This window comes from Rhinolophus sinicus, chromosome 3 (assembly GCF_057876585.1).
Source record: "Rhinolophus sinicus isolate RSI-liver-muscle chromosome 3, RSI-T2T, whole genome shotgun sequence".
NCBI classification, from domain to species: domain Eukaryota; kingdom Metazoa; phylum Chordata; class Mammalia; order Chiroptera; family Rhinolophidae; genus Rhinolophus; species Rhinolophus sinicus.
Window position 1 is genome coordinate 33,729,198 of NC_142503.1, and position 21,284 is coordinate 33,750,481.

General features: G+C 40.2%; 1 protein-coding gene across 5 annotated transcripts in view; it reads right to left on the minus strand.

Annotated features, from left to right (window-relative positions):
* ARL15 (ARF like GTPase 15) overlaps nucleotides 1-21,284 on the minus strand; it is a 381,154-nt gene that overhangs the window by 333,834 nt on the left and 26,036 nt on the right. For 3 of the 5 annotated variants that reach the window (XM_019756149.3, XM_074328946.2, XM_074328945.2), the window contains exon 2: nucleotides 18,135-18,191. The exons of 1 other annotated variant lie outside the window; for it this stretch is intronic. In XM_019756149.3, coding sequence (XP_019611708.1) covers nucleotides 18,135-18,191 — 57 coding nt within the window. Of the gene's footprint in view, nucleotides 1-18,134; nucleotides 18,192-20,920; nucleotides 20,939-21,284 lie in introns of all 5 variants that reach the window. One more of the 5 variants, XM_019756150.3, reaches the window with a different exon arrangement.

Sequence of the window (21,284 nt, forward strand, 5' to 3'; positions counted from 1 at the left end):
ATCCGTAGAGCCCCCCTTCAACACCATATTTCAAATGAATCATTTTTTTCCCCTATTAGCCTTCTTCACGGTACAAGTTTCACATCTGTACATAGCAATTGGGAATACGAGGGTGTGGATGATTAGCCGTGGTCTCTAATGACACATCTTTGCTCTATATGGGGGGAACGACCTTAAAATGGTTCATACCTTGGAGTCTTTAACAATTTCATGACTAGGAACTCATTTTAAGGAAATAATCATAGAGGTTGATATTAGAAATGAATGACTGCTCACCCTTCCCACACCCCTCACTAAGGCAATCCCAACCCAAAGTCCAGGCCCAGGAGACTGATCCAGAGGCAACACTTCATCCAAGAGGGCTTCAGCCACCGGCAGGCCAACAACTGACTTGTGCGAACTGGAAAGATAAATGGGGCTAAATTCCTCTCTATTAGGAATTCCTATTTGGAAACTAAATCATGCTTATGGCTTTGGATCTAAGTGGCAGTCAGTCAGGGTCAGGGCCAGTGACAAAGTGAAGCCAAATTCAACATAAATAAGCAGATGAGTTTGATTCATTTTTATGACAATAACGCATTACCTTCATAATTAAAAAAACAAACACAATTTTTTTTTTTTTTTTTTGGTAAAAAATAACCCCATGTATCTGTTTGCTTATCCGAAAAGAGGCTACTGGTTTCCTGTTGGTAAAAACCTGCCTCCTTTCTAAGCCCACACAAAGAAATGGCCTCCAGCAAAACAGGGATAGGTACCTGTTTTCAGACCACAATTGTTGGTTTCTTCTCTCCTGTTGGTTTCTTTTCAGAGCCATATATAAACATGGGAGTATTGACTTACATTATTTGCTGCCATAACAATAACACCTTGTATTTGCAAAACATACTTAAGTAGAGGTAGGGGAACTGTTTGTACACACCAGCTAAGTCAGCCAGACTGTCAGAGCCACAGGCTATTGGTGCTTAATGCACTTCAGAAATCAACCCATCCTCCTTTTATAGGCAGACACTCACAGAGGGACACCAAGCTTTTATTTTAGTTATGTATTATTTTTAGCTACCCTTTTAAAAAAAAAAGAATCTGAAGCACCCTATAACTAAAGAGAAAACTGGGGTGCTAGCAGAAGAATGAATACGAGCAGAGTGTGCCATTCCAAATTCTACCTCTTTGGGTTGCTGATTATTTTAGGCCGACTAATTTTAAGAAACAACAGCCATGAGAGAGCTGTAAAAACCAAGCAGAAGTTGCCCTCTGGACCAGGACATTTACATTTGTGACGGAGACCTGCATCTCTAAGGGTGCTTCTCTGAGTGGCCCAGGCTCGCCTCCACAATCCAGAGAGAAGGCACAGACTCCAATCTGCATAACAATCTTACCCTTGCTTATTGTTTTTCCTGGTAACTTCCCACAACAGACTCTCCACCCCCACGATCTTTTCTCATCTTTAGCTGAAGGTGGTATTTAAGGTAATGTCTTCCACTATTTAGCTGACTTACCAGGTTTTCTGGGTCTCTCTCATGTATACAGGAGGTATACGTGTTATTAAACTTTGTTTTTCTCCTACTAATCTGTCTGTGTCAATTTGATTATTTGATCAACCAGAAGAACTGTGAAGAGTAAAAAGACTTTTCCTCTCCTACAAGAACAGTTACTAATTCTTAAAGAGCTCCAGTCTAAGAGCACCTACCATCACTTGGAAGTTCTGGATCACGAGCTGATCTTAAATTCAAATACACTTCACACACTGCCCCTAGAAGAGCTCCAGAATACACAAACTCCCAGGGCCCTCGAATTCTATCTTGAGCCAAAGTCGTCAAGGCAGCTCCAGATCTTCCGGAACCATGGAAAGCCACCCAGATCAGAAGTGGGATGGAGGGAGAGGGGCTTGGCATGCAAAGCCCAGATTCTCCCCCAAGAGTCTAGCCAGAGCAGCTGGGAAACACCAGGACTGCAGGCCCAAAGTACCCACCAGAGCCCCCTGGGCCATGCTGCGGTGGGGAGGAAGGCACTGCGGCAGAATGGCAGACCATGATTCCAGAGTGGGCGGTCATGGGCTCTGTAGGGCACACCTTTGGAAATATGTACAACTGTACCGACCAGTCTAAATGGGAGCAGCAAGCTGTACTCAGCCCAGACAGTTCCTTCAGCCCTCATCTTCCAGTGGTGACATGGTCCCCTGCCAATCCTGACATGCTTTGCTCTCTGCTCTGAATTCAGGGCATAGTCTGCAAGTGATGAGATGATCATTCAGACAGCCTAAAAGAGTGCATCTGGGGTCATTCAGAGCCACCCAGCACTCATCAAGCATGGAAACAAGGAACAGCCAGTCAGGTGTGGCCCCTGGGACATTCACTCATCTTAATAGGGCAGGGCCTGCTCCCTTCACCCCACCCCTACACACACACACACACACACACACACACACACACACACACAGGCAACTCTGGGATTGGCTGCTGTCAAATCAAACAGTTTTTCAATTTCTTATTACTTGTGCCAGAGGCATAAATATATAAGTAACCTGAGAAAATACAGATAACCCCAATTCACTTCTTTTTAGGGCTGCACATGTGATTTGTCAGATTCAGTATTTCTGTTAACTTACTTATCCCATACATCTCCTTCCCAATAGTGAAATTAGTTGAAATTCTCTGAAGTAGATTGCAAGGGAAAGAAACATAGGTTAGAGGTGGATGGGAGAAAAACAGCCCAGGACCTTCACAGGCTTTCACGGTTAAGAGTTCATCTATAGCTAGACGTTCAAAAACCAATTGTATTTTATAGATCGTCACACTGCAGGGGAGGTAAATTATGACAATAAATCTTCTGTATCTCAGAAAAAATACAAGCACAACAGAATGACCAAGTAATCTTCTCTCTGGCAAATAGGACAATAGGTAGTCCATAATATTACAATATGTTCTTGTAACATCATAACACAATTACAACATTGCTTTGAGTTTGCAAAAAGCTTTCTCACTGCTGGCCAGCAATATACTGCAGATACGAAACATTAACCAAAATTACAGAAGAGGATGCCTGTCCAGAATACCTTTACAACTTCTACCCCCTTTACTAGTACAACTGACTCAGTTAATACAGACACATAAAAATGTGGCGGGAAGCGCTAGCATTCATTCTGCAATCTGAAATCGTTCCCCGCTATGAGCCTAAGCTGCTGGATAGCTTTCCAGTCCTTTGTTCAAGGCCTGGCATGGAGGAAAGGACTGACATGTTCCCTCAGCCATCTCATCATGAGCTGCGCAGTGCGGGCGTCTCAGTGTTGCCACTGTGCGATGTGCATCCTGTGCTTGGCACTCTTCTGCCTACACTCTGCCCACTGCTACCCACAGCTGCCCTGCATTAGAACACAAGCCACACGTCTCTGTACAAGCAGAAAGAGGAGTAAGCGTGGTTCCTTCAAGCCCATTCCCATGGTACCAACCTTCTCTAATGTTTCATTGTCATAACAACCACACAGATACCAAGCCACCCCTCCCTATTTCTTTTAATATTACAGACTCATTACAATGAATTCCCCAACTACAAATTATTTCCCTTCAAGATGACTAAAGGTACTGCCTGCTGCTTCTGAGTCTGGTCTTTCCCCTTTGGAGCCCAGAACAAACTAGAGTCAAACAAGGAAACAGGTTCTAGAAGTGCCAGAGTCATACTGACCCAAATCCAAAATTGTGTGTGTGTGGGGGGGGGTCAGAACAAATCTGCTCGGTATGTGCCTCTGTGGGATGAGGACTGTTTTGACCTAAAGTTATCCATGGGCTCAAGAGAAAGTTCTGCTCCTCCCTTGACTACCTGCAAAAATTTGAACTGGGGGCCTTGTCCATAACGGGACCTCTTTTGACCTTGACAAACTTCTATTTACTAAGCATCTGCTCTTATCATCCTGCAATGTCCCTTTGAAGCCCCAAGGTACCTTACCTCTTCCCTAGCTCAGGATGTCTTATATGCCCATTGTGGGGACAGAGGCCCAGAGAGCAGTTTCCAGGCTCTCAGCCTCACGTGGACAGGTGCTGGCTCGGGTAGTAGATGGCCGTCAGCTGTGGCTAATTGGCCGTCAGCTGTAACCAGTTAGCCAATCAGCCACTAATATAACTGCCGTGACTGTGCTGGTGAGTCGGGATTTGAGTTGGTTGGTTGGCAGGCAGAGAAGCGGACAGCAGGTTGCAGGTCGTGTGACACCAGCTTCCAGTGAAACTATAGAGCCTCCCGTGAGACTACAGTGGTATGACTCCCCTACCTATGGCTCTGTGGGTGTTCCTTTTTGGCCTCACCATATCCTGCGTTCTTATGCAGGGAGCGGGACCAGAGACCCCGCAGGCCGCCCCACATGACACCCATGTTCCCTGTCTGTCTCTGAACCTCTCCTGCATGTGAGATCCCTGACTCTCTCATGTATGTGGGGTTCCCATACATATGTATGTATTAAATTTGGTAATTTCCTCTTGCTAATCTGTCTTATGTCTACTTGATTATTAGACCAGCCAGAAGATCCTGGAAGACAGAAGAAAGTTTGTGTCTCCCCCATCATCACAATGCTTGAAGCAGACACAGATGCCAAGCGAACATAGATAGGGCTCTGGTGAAGCTGATTTACTACTTACAAGGAAACAAAAGCCTCCTAATTTCAATCCTTGAGAAAATTCTTTATAAAATGTACAGAATACTTTTCTTGTCTTGGAGGGGCAGGATGAAACTCAGGTTGTTGTCAAACTGAGGCTCTCATAATGACTTAAGGTTCATCCTTCTGGATGTAGAATCACAGAGCTCGAAGAAACTTCCAGATGCCACAGTCCAACAGCCTTGTTTTACAGATGAGGTTACTAAGATCAGGAGAGGTGAAGAAATGTGCCCAAAGTCATACAATCATCACTGTACTACAGTCACAATCTGTCAGTTAATGACACTACCAATCCCCCAAACCACCCAAACTCAGAACTTGGAATGCAGCCCAGTTAATGGATAAACACCATGCTTCTCTAGATAGGCCTTAGCAGTGTGATCCAATGGAAAAACAGTTTCCCCTGTTTCTGATCTAACCTCCTAGAGGAAGACAGGCCAATAGGAAGCAAGCTCCACTCTCATTTGCAAGGAGTGTGGGGCTGCAGGTGGGGAACAGTACTTCCCAGGTCAGAAGGTAACTCTAACATGACTTTCCTATGGTCCCAACAGGAAAGAATAATGGTCTAACTGGGTTATTAACTCACAGCATTGCCAGCCACATCCATCTGTGGGAGAATGCCTGGACTGTGATATCCTGTAGGAGTAACACATTGTTCCTGCCAACCACACCCATTAATAGATTTCATTTTGTTTTTAAGTATCTGGTGTTTATCCTTTACAATCCAGCTGGACTGTATGAATTAACAAAATAGATTTTTGATAAAGTGACTCACCATGCTCAAATTTATCGAGCTAACTCAGAAAGGCCTTCTAGAATAATCGGTACATTCCTCAAGGGTCAGGATGCTGTCTTACCTCTAGAGCCTAGCTGTTTACTTGGCATGTATTAGATGCTCAGTAGATCTTTGTCAAACTGAACTGGACATAGGTTGGACATGAAAATATTACAATAAAAACCCAGAGAACTTCAGAAGTCTGTGTTTTATTTTATTTCATTTGTAATTGTACAGCATATGCACTGAAAGTATCCTTAGAGAATATCTAGTCTATTCCTCTCCTTTTGTGTACAGCAGAAAACTCAGGCTCAGGACAGGTAGGTAAATCATTCTCTACTTAACCTGTTACACAGCCAGATCTCTCTCCCTCTCTCCCTCTTCCTTTCTCTCTCTTTCACACACACATTACCACCACCTCTTTTGGGGGAGAGTAGAGGGTCATGTTCTCTTATTATCTAGGAATGAACAAGCAAAAATTCCAGTAAGACTCAAGTAAATTGGATTCCCATCAAATTGAGGTTTCACATTAATTTGTCCCAGAAAATAATGTGCTGTTTAAATAGTTTAAAAAATATCTACTTAATGTGCTAGGTTTATTTGGGATAATGCAGGTTTTCAATACAAGGCTTTCCATGAAAAATCATTAAGTCTAGAAGAATATGTTCTGTGAGAAGAACACTTACACGCATGTTAAGGGCCATTTCTCTTCAAGATCTGGTATCTCAACGTCTCTTGTTTAAGAAATCTACCTCCCCAACAAACTTCTGTACATAAAACATCCATCTCCCACACACAATCCTAAACTCAAATGGATATTCTGCCTCTCTTCAACAATCTTTTTTTTAGACGATTTAAGCCACCACTTAAGCTTCCGGTTTCAATGCTGCTTTATAATCAAGACGAGACTCACAAACAGAATCAGGAGTGATTTTAGCGAAATCAAAGTCATCATTTTCAGAAAAGAACAAAGACCAGATTATAAAATGTTTTGCCCAGCGTCATTCAACCAAACAGCAGGGCCTCAATCTGAACCTGTCTTTGCAATCCACAAATCTGCCTGCCTTTATTGCTCTGATTTTTATACTATCAAAGGACCTATTACTGAAAAACTGCCTCTTCACTAAAAAAATGATCAAACTCCAGGTATCTATGCTCATTCCTTAGATGAGAATGTAGTTATTATTTCATATCCTTTGTGTAGGGTTTGCTGGGTTTTGTTCTTTCTTTCTATGACAGGAAACAATTATTTTCTATCTGTAACAAATAAAATAACGGTAAAGTATACTGATCTTTCCTTCCTGCCAAGTAGAGCTGAGAGCCTTATCTTGTGTTCTTCATGTGACTTCATTAAAGTGAACATTTTTCAAGTTCCAAATTGGTTAAAAGTTTTATTTAATTCCTACATTAGTTCACCCCCCCAAAAAAAATTCAGTTTGTGTTTCTTTCAAATTAAAAGTTTAGGCAGGAAATTATGAACAGGCACTTTAATTCCTTTTGCCAGATATCGGCAACAAAAAGTAGCCGTTGGGAATATAATGGGCATAAATGGAATCATTGGGCAGTAAACCTTCTGCTTATCTTCTCATCCAGGTTGAATTCATTTGGATGGGGTGGGAAAGCAGGATAACAATATAGCAAATTTTCCACACTGCTGTCTACAATGGTTGGAAAAATGTTAAAGCAGAGATTACAGGGCCAATAGCATAGCACTGCTTTTTCATTTTTTTTTTTTTTTTTTTGCATTAATCATAGGCTGAAGTGAATTGTGTATTTATAAAAAATAAAATCGCAAAAAAAAATTAACTCTATTATTAGTGGTTGTGTGATAACCTGACCATAATTAATTATTTGCAATTTGAACCTGTACCAGATAATGCTGAAGAAGAATGGCAGTTCAAATGTCCCAGTTAACCTATCATTGTCACTGTTAACAAATAAGATTAGAGAGCATTAAAATACAATGAAGCAAACTTTGCTTAAAGATTTTTCTGCCCCACAATGCAGACAGAAAAAAGGATTTAAAAGATAACAACTGAAGGGGAAAGGTAGTATTTTAGTCTTGGAATGTAAAATAATAAGGAAGATGTATGTACAGTACGAATGCTTCCCAGCCCATTGTCTATAACCCAATGGTCCCACAGAGAAAGGAAACAGGAAACTGGAGCAAACAAGGCACCTAATGAATCAATGGGGCCAAAGGGTAAAACAGCAATCCTCTCTATTTGGAGGATTACCAAAATTACCCCCATCCATCCATCTGACAAATAATTATTGAATGCTTACTTTGGGTCAGGCAGTGGTCTGAGAAATGAGAAAACGGATAGTGTAGTGAACCAAACAGACAGAGCCCCTCGCTTTGACGAATCTCCACTTCTAACATTGCCTTTAGGCTCTAAACGCGTATTTCCAACGTGGCACTTCCAACTCACACATCTAACGCCAAAGACATCTTTGTCGGCCTGCAAAACTATTCCTTCAGTGTATTCCTGTCTCAGGAAAGACTTCACCACCCACTTGTTTCTCCTGGCCACGAACTTTCAAGTCATGTTTAAACTCCGACTTGTTGTAAATATCCACATTTATAAACAAATCTATTACTCTCTTACATGGATAAAGAGCTCTACAAATATCACAGAACTTGAAAAATATAACTCATTTTTTTTAAAAAAATAACAAGCTCCTCCTCAGTCTTACTTCATTTTATTGTTATCCTTTTCTTCTTGAATTCATATATCTTTTCCAGGTCCCCAACAGAATTTTAATCTTAATATATTTTCATGTTTGAAAATCTTTTACTGATCACTTTATCATGCTTCTCTACAGATGAACTGTGTATATAACTGATATCTTAAAATTTAAATTTCCTGTGTCCATAAGTTTTAAATATTTAAATTTATTTTCTTATAGACAGAGTTTATAAATTTATTATTGGTCCACAGTTGATCAAAACCAATATGTAATAAATGTTGACAGATCCATTGTAATATAAAATGTAAACATTTTTAGAAATATATCCCTAATGAGATGGATGGGGTTATATTTTTATTTTTTACAGAACACAGTATTATTACTTATCGCTAGAATGAGATGGTTCAGTATCAATTCTATTTCTATTTTTTTATATGTAGATATAAGCCCTGATTAACTTGTGCTTATAAATAAGCAGGTGAGAATAGAAGTTTTGTTACAGTGATATCACTCAATTCTTTCAACTTCCTCCTAGTTATATGACAAAAATCATAGTGTGGCTTATCAATGTTATTTTTAATGATCCACTGACAATTTGAGGATATTCATCTTCAATGTTGTTGAAAGTAAAGAACCGAACATGATTTATCTGGTCATATGAGAGTCAGTCACTTTCTCAGTATCAACACCATATTTTGAATTTTTACTTTGTTTTGTGGCCTAGAGGTTTTCATACGTGGAGGGCAATGCATCATGATTAAGATTCGGAAGTGAGACTTTCTCCGAGCTGGATGTAGGATAGTTGGGAAAGGGGAGGTAATAAAAGAGAAGGTACACATGTGGACACTGATTTCCTTACAATTATGTCAGTGACCACATACCTTTTGAAAGGTCTTTACATATCCCAGGGGCATGTATATACGCATTTCAACACAATGATTGGAGCTGTGTTCGCTCATTCGTTCATTCCACAAGTATTTACTAAGCACCTGCAACATGCTGGACATTTATATAAGTACTGGAGATACAGCAGTGAACAAAATAAGTGAAACTCCCTGCCTTCATGGACACTGCCTGCCATGGACCACGTGGGAGTGCAGTCTGTGAGATCTGTGATTGTTGCTACAGCCAGAGCTGCCCAAGGCTCCCAGAATCTGGGCAAGGGACTGTTCTCTCCCAGAAAATGTATACCCAGTTAGTTAATGAACAGTTATTGAGCAACTACTGCATGCTAGCGTCCTAGCTAAACCCAAAGAAATACAGAGGACACAGACCAATTCTCCAGTAAGCAATAAGCATAAAGTCCATGAAGTCTCTCATTCAAATTCACTTTGTATAATGTTTTAAGTTGGTGTTTACATTTGAGCTCCAAAAAGGAAAGACCAAAACATCACCAGGGTTAATTATATTCTCCTCTATATACATAATATTAATCCATTGGCTCTGCTTAAAATCTAAAATACAATTTTGCCCTAAGCTACGAATATGAATAAACCATATCCAGGATATTGACTGCATTCTAGAATAATTTTTAGTCACTAACAAAAACAAGTTACTCTCCCTGTCAAGAGAAAAGTACTAGTCCTCAGGCCTAAACATTGAACATTTGTTAAGAAAACAAACTCCACCATCCATGAAAAGAGACAACATAAAAATATACATTTCCTAGGGTAGAAATTTTCACCTAGAGACTCTTGTTAAGGGTCACCATGTCATTTAAATAGGAAAATTGAAAATATTTTTAAGTTCCCAAGTTAAATGACTCTAAATGTTTCTTATCAAGAAAAGAGCCTCTCCACCCAACCACACAGCTATTGATAATTACCAAATTTCACAAAGGCCTTTTGTAAGGAATGATCCTCATGTAACTACTAGCCAATTTTCTACTGCCTCTTTTTTGTTTCGCTTTTAATAAAATAAAAAATAAAACAATTTACAATCAGGAAATGAGAATGCTACATTTCATATATGAAGTTTAGTTAATAGAGAATATATAATTAGAATTGCTTCTCCACTAGGGATAATACACTTGCAGTTATAGCCACTATTTCACCATTAAGCCTTGAAAGTAAAGGCAGCTAGCAGAGCGAGAAGGGCCATCTACCTACCGTGAAACAGAACAAACACGTGAAAGCTGAACTCTTAACTTGGCCTTTAACTGCACAATAGCCTACAGAAACAGAATGACATGGTCACTGCCCTCGCTGTATAGTTAGAGAAAAATAACAGGCAATTCTAAGGCAGGGTGATACAAGTGCTTTGACTGAGAAAAGACTCTAGAATGCAAAGACAGGGAACACCTAGAAAGATCGTTTAACCCAAGTGTTGGAGGTCGTAGAAAACTTCCCAGAAGAGGTGACAGCTGATTATTCCAGGATGAGAGATTAGCACATACAAAGCGCTGGAAGGAAAAAAATGTTAACAGGCCAGGAGCTCAAAATAGATGAGTATGCCGGGAATATATAATGCTGGAGGTGGTAGAGAGGAAGTAGGGAGACAAGGCTAAATGGATAAGCATGGCCTGCTCATGCAGGACGCCTTATAAACTATGTCAAGGATTCTGGGATTTAATTTTAACTGAGAACAACGGGAGGCGAATGAGAGGGTTTCAGCATAAGCCGATCTGTATTTCACAGACTATGCTGGTTCCACGATGAAGGAACGGATTGAGAGGGGTCAAGACTGGAAAGAGAAGAATAGCTAAGAGGAGGCTGTTTCAGGGTTTTCTAGGTGGGAATGGTGGTGCTAGAAGTCAGGTAATAGCAGCAGTGAGGACAGGTGAGTAGAATGAGAGAGGTCCAAATCTGGGGACTGATCAGATGATGAGGCAGGGGAGAGCTGAGGATGGACACCAGTTCCTGTGTGGTAGGTGGATGGGCCGTTGTGCCAGTTGCTGAGAAAGGAAGCACAGGACTTGAGCAGGTTTAGGGGTAGAAAGAGTGAGTTCAGTCTGGGTCAGAGTCAACAAGGGCCACTCTGGTGGAGTTGTGCTGGACTCACAAAGGTCTGCTACAGACGAGTCTTGATCTTGAGAGAAAAGGATACATTCTGCATTCCCCAGAGTGAAACACCTAAACCAAATGGATTTTATCATGTTCTTAACGGGGCTCCAATTTCAAAAGATGATTAAAAACAAAAAATTGGCAGTTCTGTAAATCGCACTCATTTCATGGTGTAAATCTTTTTCTGTATAAACAGACATTAGGATGGCTATTTGTGGCTCTCAACAGCCACAAATAGTGGCTTAAGTCTTCATTAAACTTAAGACTTTAAATTCCCCTGCCAGGAAAGTTAGCCACTTTAGCCAGATAGTCTTACTCTACCTGAGGACATGATTTTGTTTATGAAAAATCACCCTTGCTGCCCCCTCCACATCCATTCACTGTGTGCACTGGCAAGGCGACAAGCAACACTGATTGTGCTACAGACTTTCCTCAAGGGGTAGAGCAGGACTCATAGCTGAAGCAAAGATCCATCTGCCTTAGCTCATTTCCTCGTGAAAAAGACAGCAAATTGTCCCCCAATGTCCATTCTCTTCTCCCCTTTAGGAATAGAACCCCCAGTCTTAGAGCCTTACTAAAGTTCCTATTTCCAGCCTCCTTCGTAGTGAGGTAGTCATGTGACTCAAGTGCCGGCACTGGGAGGGGAGGGGAAGTGATGTGTGCAACCTCCAGGTCACGCCCACAAAGGAAACTGCTTGGCCTCCACTTCCTCTTTCCCACAGACTAACACAGATGTGGGAGAGCTAAGCACCCTCCTTCTGTGGCTCATGAGCAGAAGAACCCAGGCAATGGAAGTACAATCTAGAAGGAGCCTGAGTGCCATGAAGCTAAGGGCTAGATTCCATTTTTACATGAAATAGGAACTTACTCCGTTGAAGCCACTGCTATCTTGATCTTTATTACAACAGCCAAACTACTACCATAATTAACCTCCACTCCGGTAAAGTCTGCAACGTGTGGAATTTCTTCAGTTAAGGTGTGCCTCGCTCTGCCTTGGAGCTTTTCATTTCTTTAGCATGACTGCAGACATCTCAGCGTTCCACACAGTTTACAATAAATACTTAAGCTGGAGTCTTCAAGGAGCAGAATAACACACAGGTAGGGTCAGCACCATTCTTCTCCACGTGGTCATGTATTAAATCTGCTCTTTAACTTGTTGCTAGAGCCAGTATTTGCAGAGCCCATAAGCAGGACTTCCAGTCTATCGGACAAATATTTAATCTTGATGTTATACATGATGATGACAACCTAAACCCATGCCTACCTTGATGTTCTTTCCCTCCAGGTACTGAGTTCTCTAAACTTTCCTCTTTGGTGCCAGTGGTAGGTAAAAGATCATTTCCTTTCCCCTCCTCCACACGATGCCCATGTCCTATTCCCCAAAATCTGTGAATATGTTATTAGGTTGGTGCAAAAGTAATTGGGGTTTTTGTAATTATTTTTAACCTTTTAAACTGCCATTACTTTTGCAACAACCTAATACCTTACGTGGCAAACGGGGGCTTTGCAGATGAGATGAAGGATCTTGTGATCGGAAGGGTAGCCTGGATTACCAGGTGGGCCCGTTTTAATACAAAGGTCCTTATGAAGAGGGAGACTGGAGGGTCTGATGTGTCAGAGAAGGAGATCTAATGACGGAAAAATAGATATGATAATGGAAGCAGAAGTTGGAGTGATGTCATTGCTGGAAGGGGACCATGAGCCAAGGAATACAGGCAGCCACTAGAAGCCCAAAAGGGCAAGGACTGGATTCTCCTCTAAGAGCCTCCAGAAAGAAAGAACACGGCCCTGTCAGCATCTTAAGTTTAGCCCAATGACGCCCACCGGAGACGTCTGCCATCCAGATCAATAGGAGAATACATGTATGTTATTTTAAACCACTAAATCTGTGTTAATTCGTTGAAGCAGCAGTAGGAAACAAATACAGTGTCCTTATATGCAGCACTATATATTTTAAGAATGCAAAGCCAAGTTTAGGGAAGGATTTGTTCAGACCTAAAGAGGTAAACTGAAATAAGCAGTTTTATTAATATACAATATTATGAATAGCATTACTGATAATATACAATTGTTTTTCCATTCTATTGTAATAGCAGTTCTCACTGTCCTCTCCTAAAAAAACAAAAATTAACAGAACTTGAATATGAGCAGTGTGGCAGGTACAAGCACATGTTAACAGCTAGATAAAAGGATAATCACTACCCACTACAGAGTAAATCTTTATCTCAGAATGAATCTGAGGCCATTTTTACAGACTCTGAGAGTGTTCTAAAGGATGAATGTTTTCTCTGCCAGTAAAATAACATTTGATCCTTTCTGCAAAGTTGAAAGAAGAATTTAATGAGTTTTTAAAACTCGTATTACTAACTAACCATGCATGATATTTTACTGGTATTATTTAGTTCAAATCTCAGTCATCACTAGATTGAATTCTAGTTCATGCAGGTGTTGGGTACAGAGAGGTAACTATCAGGCCACAGGGTCCAAGGGCTTTAAACAGTGCCATCCTGGAGCAGAGAAGATGAACTGACCCGGCTTCATTCGTGTAAGGCCTCTTAGCTTCTAGTTTTGATCAACAGGGTTCACAACTTAACAGGAAGGTGGCTAGATGCTCAAATTACCACCCTAACCCTCATCGTGCTTCTAGCCACCACCAGCTGGTTGTCCACCACCATGCTTCTGACTCTCTGGGTGTCACACTTCCCAACTTAGAGAAGTCTGAGGGCAACTGCAGGTCCCTTTGAGGACACTTATCCTGACGTTCCAAAGGGAAGTCTGTCCTAGCGTGCACTCTAGCCCAGAGTTAATCCACACCTGACCACAGAAAGTTCATTTCAAGATCACATTCTCAAGTATGACCTGTTTCCATTGCCAGGATTTCATAAAATCATAGCCCCACAATTGTAATGTCAACTCTTGGCCTGAACTTACTTCCCCTCCTTCCTACTGACCAGAACCCCATGAATGTTGTTTAATACCCGAATAGTCTAGATCCACGCAACAGGACTCCTTTTGTTTCAAAAACTAAATTACTTCTTTGTAATACATCACAATATCACATTCGAGAGAACACAAACTACTTCCTATGCTAACTACACTGCACAGGAGAGCGTTATCTCTTCAGAGCAGATGTTTGCTAAATACTGTTTTTTTTCTGTTTTGCTCTGTTTCAACTTGTCCTAGGATTTGGTAAATGTTATAACTCCATCACTGATGATGTGTACCTTTCTCTACCTGTGCCTTAGTTCCTGCCTAGAAAACTGAGGTCAATTTCTTTTCCCCAGCTTCCCGAGTTAAGATACTCTAAATATAAACATCATTTCCTTTCAATGTCTAGAGAAAGCTCTGTCTACTCCAAACGTTGGAGGGAAGAGTGCATGGCAGGCACAGGATATCCTTTGTTATTTGTGAGGAATGCTTTTTATTAAACTTTTTAATGCTTAAAGCTCAGTATGCATTCACCTCTATATAACACATTTATTTTATGCCTTGGATGTTTTCAGCATGTCTATTCTATATATTCCATTTTGGTCTTGCTCATTTCAGACTATGGATTCTTAATATGTAGCAACCACAGCTTTTCTTATTTCTTAAGTGCTGCTACTTGGCAATAATGTTGGAAACCCACAGAAATAAAAGTCAGGTCAACCATCTAACACTGTTTCTCATCCCATAAATTATTTTCAAAGTTCACGCATAAATTATTTTCAAAGTTCCTCCTCTACTTTTAGTTTTACTTAGAACTTGGCATTTATTTTCAACAGGTGATAACAAAAATTTTTCAGATTGGTTTATATTCTTTATTTGCAATTTGTAAGATTTCCCTCCCCCAGCCCCATCCCCATTTTTTCTTCTCTGCTCAGGCTGCCATAACAAAGTACCACAGACTGGGTGGCTTAAACAACAGAAATTTATTTCTCTCAGTTCTAGATGCTGGAAGGCCAAGATCAGGGTGCCAGCTTGGCTGGATTCTGAGAAGAAAGAACTCTTTTCCTGGCTTCGCCTTCTTGATGTGTCCTCATAGCACAGAGAAAGCGATAGAGAGAGCAAACTCCAATGTCTCTTCTAAGGGCTGATCCCATCAAGAGGACCCCACCCTTATGACTGTCTCTAAACCTGATTATTTCCCAAAGGCCCCCTCTCCAAATGCCATCACACGAGAGGTTAGGGCTTCAACATATGGATGGGGTGGGGGCACGGGACACAATTCAGTCCATAGCACTCCCCTTTTAGAGACCATTTTTATCTGTCTTAGAATTAGTTTGTGGTCAGAGCTTCTTCATTAAATAAACCAAGACTGAATACCTGCATGGTCCCAGACTAACTACTAAGTATTCAAGGATGACTAAACACAATTCCTGACATCCACACTCCAGGAGTCTCGGATTCTAGTTGTAAATCCCCTAATGGTGTTGACGCCCTGAGGCCCCCACACTCAGATCTCCAGTTTGGAGAAGCACAGGTGACTGACAGCCTCCAGCTGACACAGCTTCAGGTCCACTTTGGTGCTCATGCTGTGTCTGTGCTTCTACTGGGCTGCTGCCAGTCAGCGCCTGGACACGCAGAGGTCCTGGAGTCAGGCCTTTCCAGCCCAATGTTGGACTCCTCAAACAGGCAGCTTTGCTCAGGGAGGCCCCATCAGCCCAGGCGAGAACCTGGCCGCAGATGAATGCTCTGAAAGCTCTTGCCCCAAGCCTCCTTCCAGCTCTCCTTTCACAGGAGTTAGATATGGTCTGATGGCTCTCTCTACCTTCTCCTGTTCCCTCTCCCTTCATCCTTCACTGACATTTCTCTAATTTATCTCTTGCATGCCTAATCCCAATTTGGCCTCTACTTCCCAGAGGACCCCCTCCTCCAAAAAAAAAAGGAAAAAACCATACTCAAAGTGTAACTTCACATAAAATAACGAAACACATGTCTACATGTCTAGCTCCCAAGTAACCTATTAATCCAACTGGAAACAGATATCACCCAATTTAGTTTTAAGATTGCAAATGATACACACAAAATCCAGCAACTTGAATGAATATGTAAAATACATAAAAATGTACTCAGCTGAGTCACGCAGCTAAAACAAAAAATGATAGAAGGAATGAAGAAAACCTGTTACTTCTTAAATTAAAACTAAGGCAAAACTGAAAACTGTATTCACATTAATGTCACCAAACATACCTGTTGAGCTACGTGCCAAATGTTGTGCAAGGTACTGTGAAAGACACAAAAACATGGGTGGGGGTCCCTGCCCTCAAGGCATTTATAACTTGTGGTCATATCATTTATTCAGAATTCTTGCGTCATTCATTCTAAGCAATTTCCTTAAACTTTTTGTGTACATATATTCATAGTCTTCTGAGCAAAGTGAATGAGAAACAAAAATCACTTTAAGTCTTTTAAAATCCTTTCTTAGTAAATAATTTGGTCTTCAAAAGTAAACATCACTGTGTTTCCTGCCATAATCTCGGAATCCCCTCCTCAGGCCTTCGTAGGGAAAAAGTCAAGGCACTTTGTCACTGAATTTGAAGATTAGAAAAGTTCTTTAATGGTCACCTACATAGATAACCCCATATTCCAGAATTAAGAAATGGACTCAGGGCATTTCAGTCAACTGACATACACTCGTGGAAAAAAATAAAAAAATCCCAAAACACTTTAACATATTTTCTTTTGTGTTGTGCAGCATAATATATCATATGTACAAAAAAATGTATCAGCAAATATGTAGTTTAACGAATAACTATAAAGCAAACACGTGCCCACCATTCAAATTAAGAAGTAGAATATTCTTTAAATTTTTAAAGCCTTTTCCTTCCCTCCACTCTCCCAGAGCAGAGTTTCTCAACCTCAGCACTATGGACACTTTGGGCCAGATAATTTTTAAGTGCTTAACCAGTGTATTGTTGCATGTTTAGCAATACTCCTGGCCTCCACCTACTCACACCAGTAGCATACCAACACCACCCTCAGGTGTGGCAACCAAAAATGTCTCCAGACATTGCCACACATCCTCTAGAGGGAAAAATCATCCCGTGGAGAACTGCTGCCTTAGAGGTAACCACATCTGAATTTTTGTGTTCCTTTAGAGTTTATCTACCAATATTTGTAACTCTAAAACAATGTATCACTTAGTTTTACTGTTTTTGAACTTGTAGAAATGAAATCATATTGCATATATTTTCCTGTGACTTGTTTTTTTTTCCATTTAACATTATGTTTGTAAAAATGTACCCATTGTGTATTATATAGCTGTAAGTCATATATATTTTTAGCTCATATAACGTAGCTGCTGTATGGTATGAAATTAAAGTTCCACTATTTACTAATCCAATCTATTACCGATGGACATTTACATTATTTTTTTCCTCTTCTTCCGTCTCCCTCCCATTCCGATGCAAGCCATTGTTCCTCAGTCTAGTTGTGTAGGACACAGCTCCCTGGCCCATGCTGGTATTATGAGGCTTGCGCTCCCCCCAGCTGAGGCCGTTGGTTGTCAGTCAGCGGTTCACAGCAGTTCTCGCCAGCTGCCTACCGCTCACGATGGCTGCTGGCTACTAATGGCAGCACACGGTAGCCCACAGCAGCACACAGCAGCCCACACCGACCTCTGGCTGCTCACGGCAGCCCAGCTCCAGGGAGAGCTGTTGTTCACAATCATAGCTGTAGAGGGCGCAGCTCACTGGCCCATATGGGAATCAAACTAGGAACACTGCGCTCCAACCACCTGAGCCACCTGAGCCACCGGGCCAGCCCTACATTATTTCTAATATTTTGCTTTTATAACTACTTCTGCTAGGAACAGTCCCTGCATAGGTCTTCTTACAATGTCTCTGAGGTATACATGCAGGAGTGGATTTGCTCGGGTCATAGAATATGCTGGTATTCAATGTTATCATTTTCCAAAGTGGTTGGATACATCTACACTCCCACTGGCAGTAGAGGGCAATACTTATAGCTCCATGTGCTCTCCAGTGATCGCTTCTTCATTTATATTTTCATGACATTTGGTACTGCAAGAATATACATTGCTTACCGTGTAAATGCCAATTCTACAAACAGCAAATGAGATCTGGATACATTCAGACATTCTCTACAAGATTAAAATAAGAATAAGAGATTACAACTAAATGTTTGTCCCATGGAACTGACTACCCACCCCTCTTTGTCTTGCTTCTCTCTGTAAAGAAAATCTGCTGTATTCTGACATCTGCTTTATGAGCAAGTGGCTGATTTTTTTCCTTCTCTCAGCTTTTTTTAGGCCAGCTCAAATAAAACAGGGACAATAAAGTACATGACATAGTGCTTCACCATGGGACTATAAAGCAGATACGTCATCCTCCAATTCAATAGCATCATTGAAAGAATGTTATTTACTGTAATGTTTTTATTTTGCTTCTTTTAAATCCTGTTCTAATATCCATTTTTAATAATAAATTCTTTGGTTGCTAGCAATAGTATTATACGCATTTTTTGTTCATTTTTTTATTTCATTATGATCTTACCAGATCATAAATGTCTACTATCCTCACAGAAAAGCAACCTTTGTAAAAAGTTATATACTAAAAGTTTTGAATGGGCTGAATTTAGATAGAAGACTTGGTCTCAGAATATCAATAACAAGACTCAGTTGCAAATTCAGAACTTCTCACTCCCAAATCAAGTTCAGATTTCTAAAACTCATGCCCACTCACAAAACTATGCATACCAAACATGAATATTAATTTATTTTCTTTTAATTGGAGGTCTATTTTTAGCACATTAAATTGGCATGTAATCAAAATAACCCTAATTTTATACAGTCCAACATTGCTATTATGGTTTATTGCTGTCAAGTAAAAGCTTCTCCATAAAGTTTATAATGACACAAATCTCAGCAATTGTGGCTGTATCCATTGTGCCAAGGGAGAAGAGACCTGGGATCCTCAGTTCCCATGGTAGCCAAAAGGCTTCCAAAGATGCATTCCTTCTGAAGGCCAAGAAGTTATATCAGACTGATTCTGCAAGAGGTTCTGCCTCTTTAGATATCCATAAGAAACTGAGTTCTGTATGATTAAAAAAAATGGTCCGGAAAATATTGAAAGCCAAAGGCTATTTGCATGGACATTCAAAATAAAAATAACAGCAATTTAAAAAAAAAAAAAATCAAGCTGAAATTTGTTGAGTGAAGTTCTTAAACTCAATGTCAACTTTCAAATATTCCAAACATTCACTGGTGCCATTCAAATGAATAGCTGATGATATAATATTGGAATATCATTTCTATTATTAAGGTACCACTATTATCATAACACTATTGGGTTTCTTCATTTTCCATGAAATACACTATTAAAAACCTCCCAGGGCAATGCCACTGGCCTCCTCCGAGCTGAAAGACGGCATGCTCATCACCTTGTCCGATAGCCATTCCTCCGTCCCATCTGTGGAAATGACCTCAATTTGCACTTTTGCACAAATTGAATTATTTAATAAGTCTCTCAGTAAGCTGGCAAGGTCATTTTCCCTACGTGAAAAATAGCTATCTTATTTTATGTCACCTGGAATAGATAAAAGAGTCTATTTCCCAGCCTTCCTTAAGGCTAGGAACTGTCAGGTGACTAAATTCTCCATAATGAGACATAGTGAAGGATGCATGATAGGAACTGACTCAGTAAGGAGCCACTGTGCTCTTCTGCCTTACCTACTTCTTTTTCCAGCCTATACCTGAGACTTAAGGCAGCTCCAGCAACTTGGATTATGTTCACCCTGAGAATGACGGGCAAGTGAGGTGGAGCCCAAGGATGAGGGAGCCTGGAGACACGAATGACAGCGGAGCTGCCATAACACCCTCCCCCAGACTTTGAATATGAAGTAAAAATAAAGCTCTAACTTGTTTAAAGACTATTGTGTGTCTCTCTCAGCCTACCAATGTTAACTGTTACAGAGCAGATTCATTTTTTTAAAAGTAGGTATTCCAAAGCCATAAAAGAAAGAGCCCTACCATTTGTCATTAGAGTAACTCTTTTAAAGAGCTTTATCTTTTAAAGGTGGAGACATTATTTACTCTATAGTTACTAAAAAACTTTCTACTCCTCCTTTTTCACATTCCCAAAATATACAAGTACTGTTATCGGGATTGCCAAAATTATTACCCTGAAAACCTTCAACTTATTTTGTGTAATTTTTTTTTCTGACTAGCCTTATTACCTCATTCTCTCTCTAACCTCTAATCCTTACAAATACTGCCTTATCCCTAAACATCCTACCTCAGAGCAAGTAGCACATCTATCTTCCAAACTCCAAATTCATTCTAACAATAATGTTCTAGTGAGTTGCCCCTTCACTATAATTAGAGGGTGTCAGATATAAAGAGGTATTTAAAAGCATAACCAAATTTCCTTTGGTCATGGTATAGAAACTGGTAATAAATTTAAAATTAGGTTCATATTCTTTCCCTATATAGATTCTAGAGTTGCAAGAACCCATTTCCCATTTTATTCTAATTGTAAACCCATCATGCATGGGACATAATGCATAACTTGAAATGAAAGATGAATAGTTGATTCTTCCCAATTAAAGAATGAATCTCTGTTCAAGATAAACTCTGACCCAGCATTCACAGATCTACATGTAGTCTTGCCTAAGAACTAAAGAATATTATTTCAAAAATAATAACCTACAGAACAATCTCCTTTGCGGCTTCATCTGATGAAAGTGCAAAAAAGAGATGCTGTCAAAAGCAAGTCACAGATTGGTTAAAATCTGTTAAGATAAGTCTATAGAAAATGTAATCCAGAAAAAAAGGAAAAGAACACTCAATTGGAAATTGATGTGATTACTTACAGTTTATTGTTGTTTTCCCTAAGAAATTTCAAAGGTAAGCATGAAAATAAAGGAGAAAAAAAAAATCTTCAACAAGATGGCAGCAAGTAAATGTTATTTACTATACAATCTAAAAAAAATTGATTTCAAGGCATAACAAATTTCAGTTCCATCAGAGGGTGAAAACACACACTAACTTTATTCTAAAACAGCTATTTTTAAAATATTTTAAATATTAGGATATGCTATACAATCCCTCATCCTGATATAAAGCAAGATGATGGTTGTGTTTATTTTCTCCTCTAATTTTGCGTGTAATGAAAGTAAACGGTTAATATAGCCAAGCCAACAAGTCAACTCTTCAGAGCACCAAGACCAATGTGTT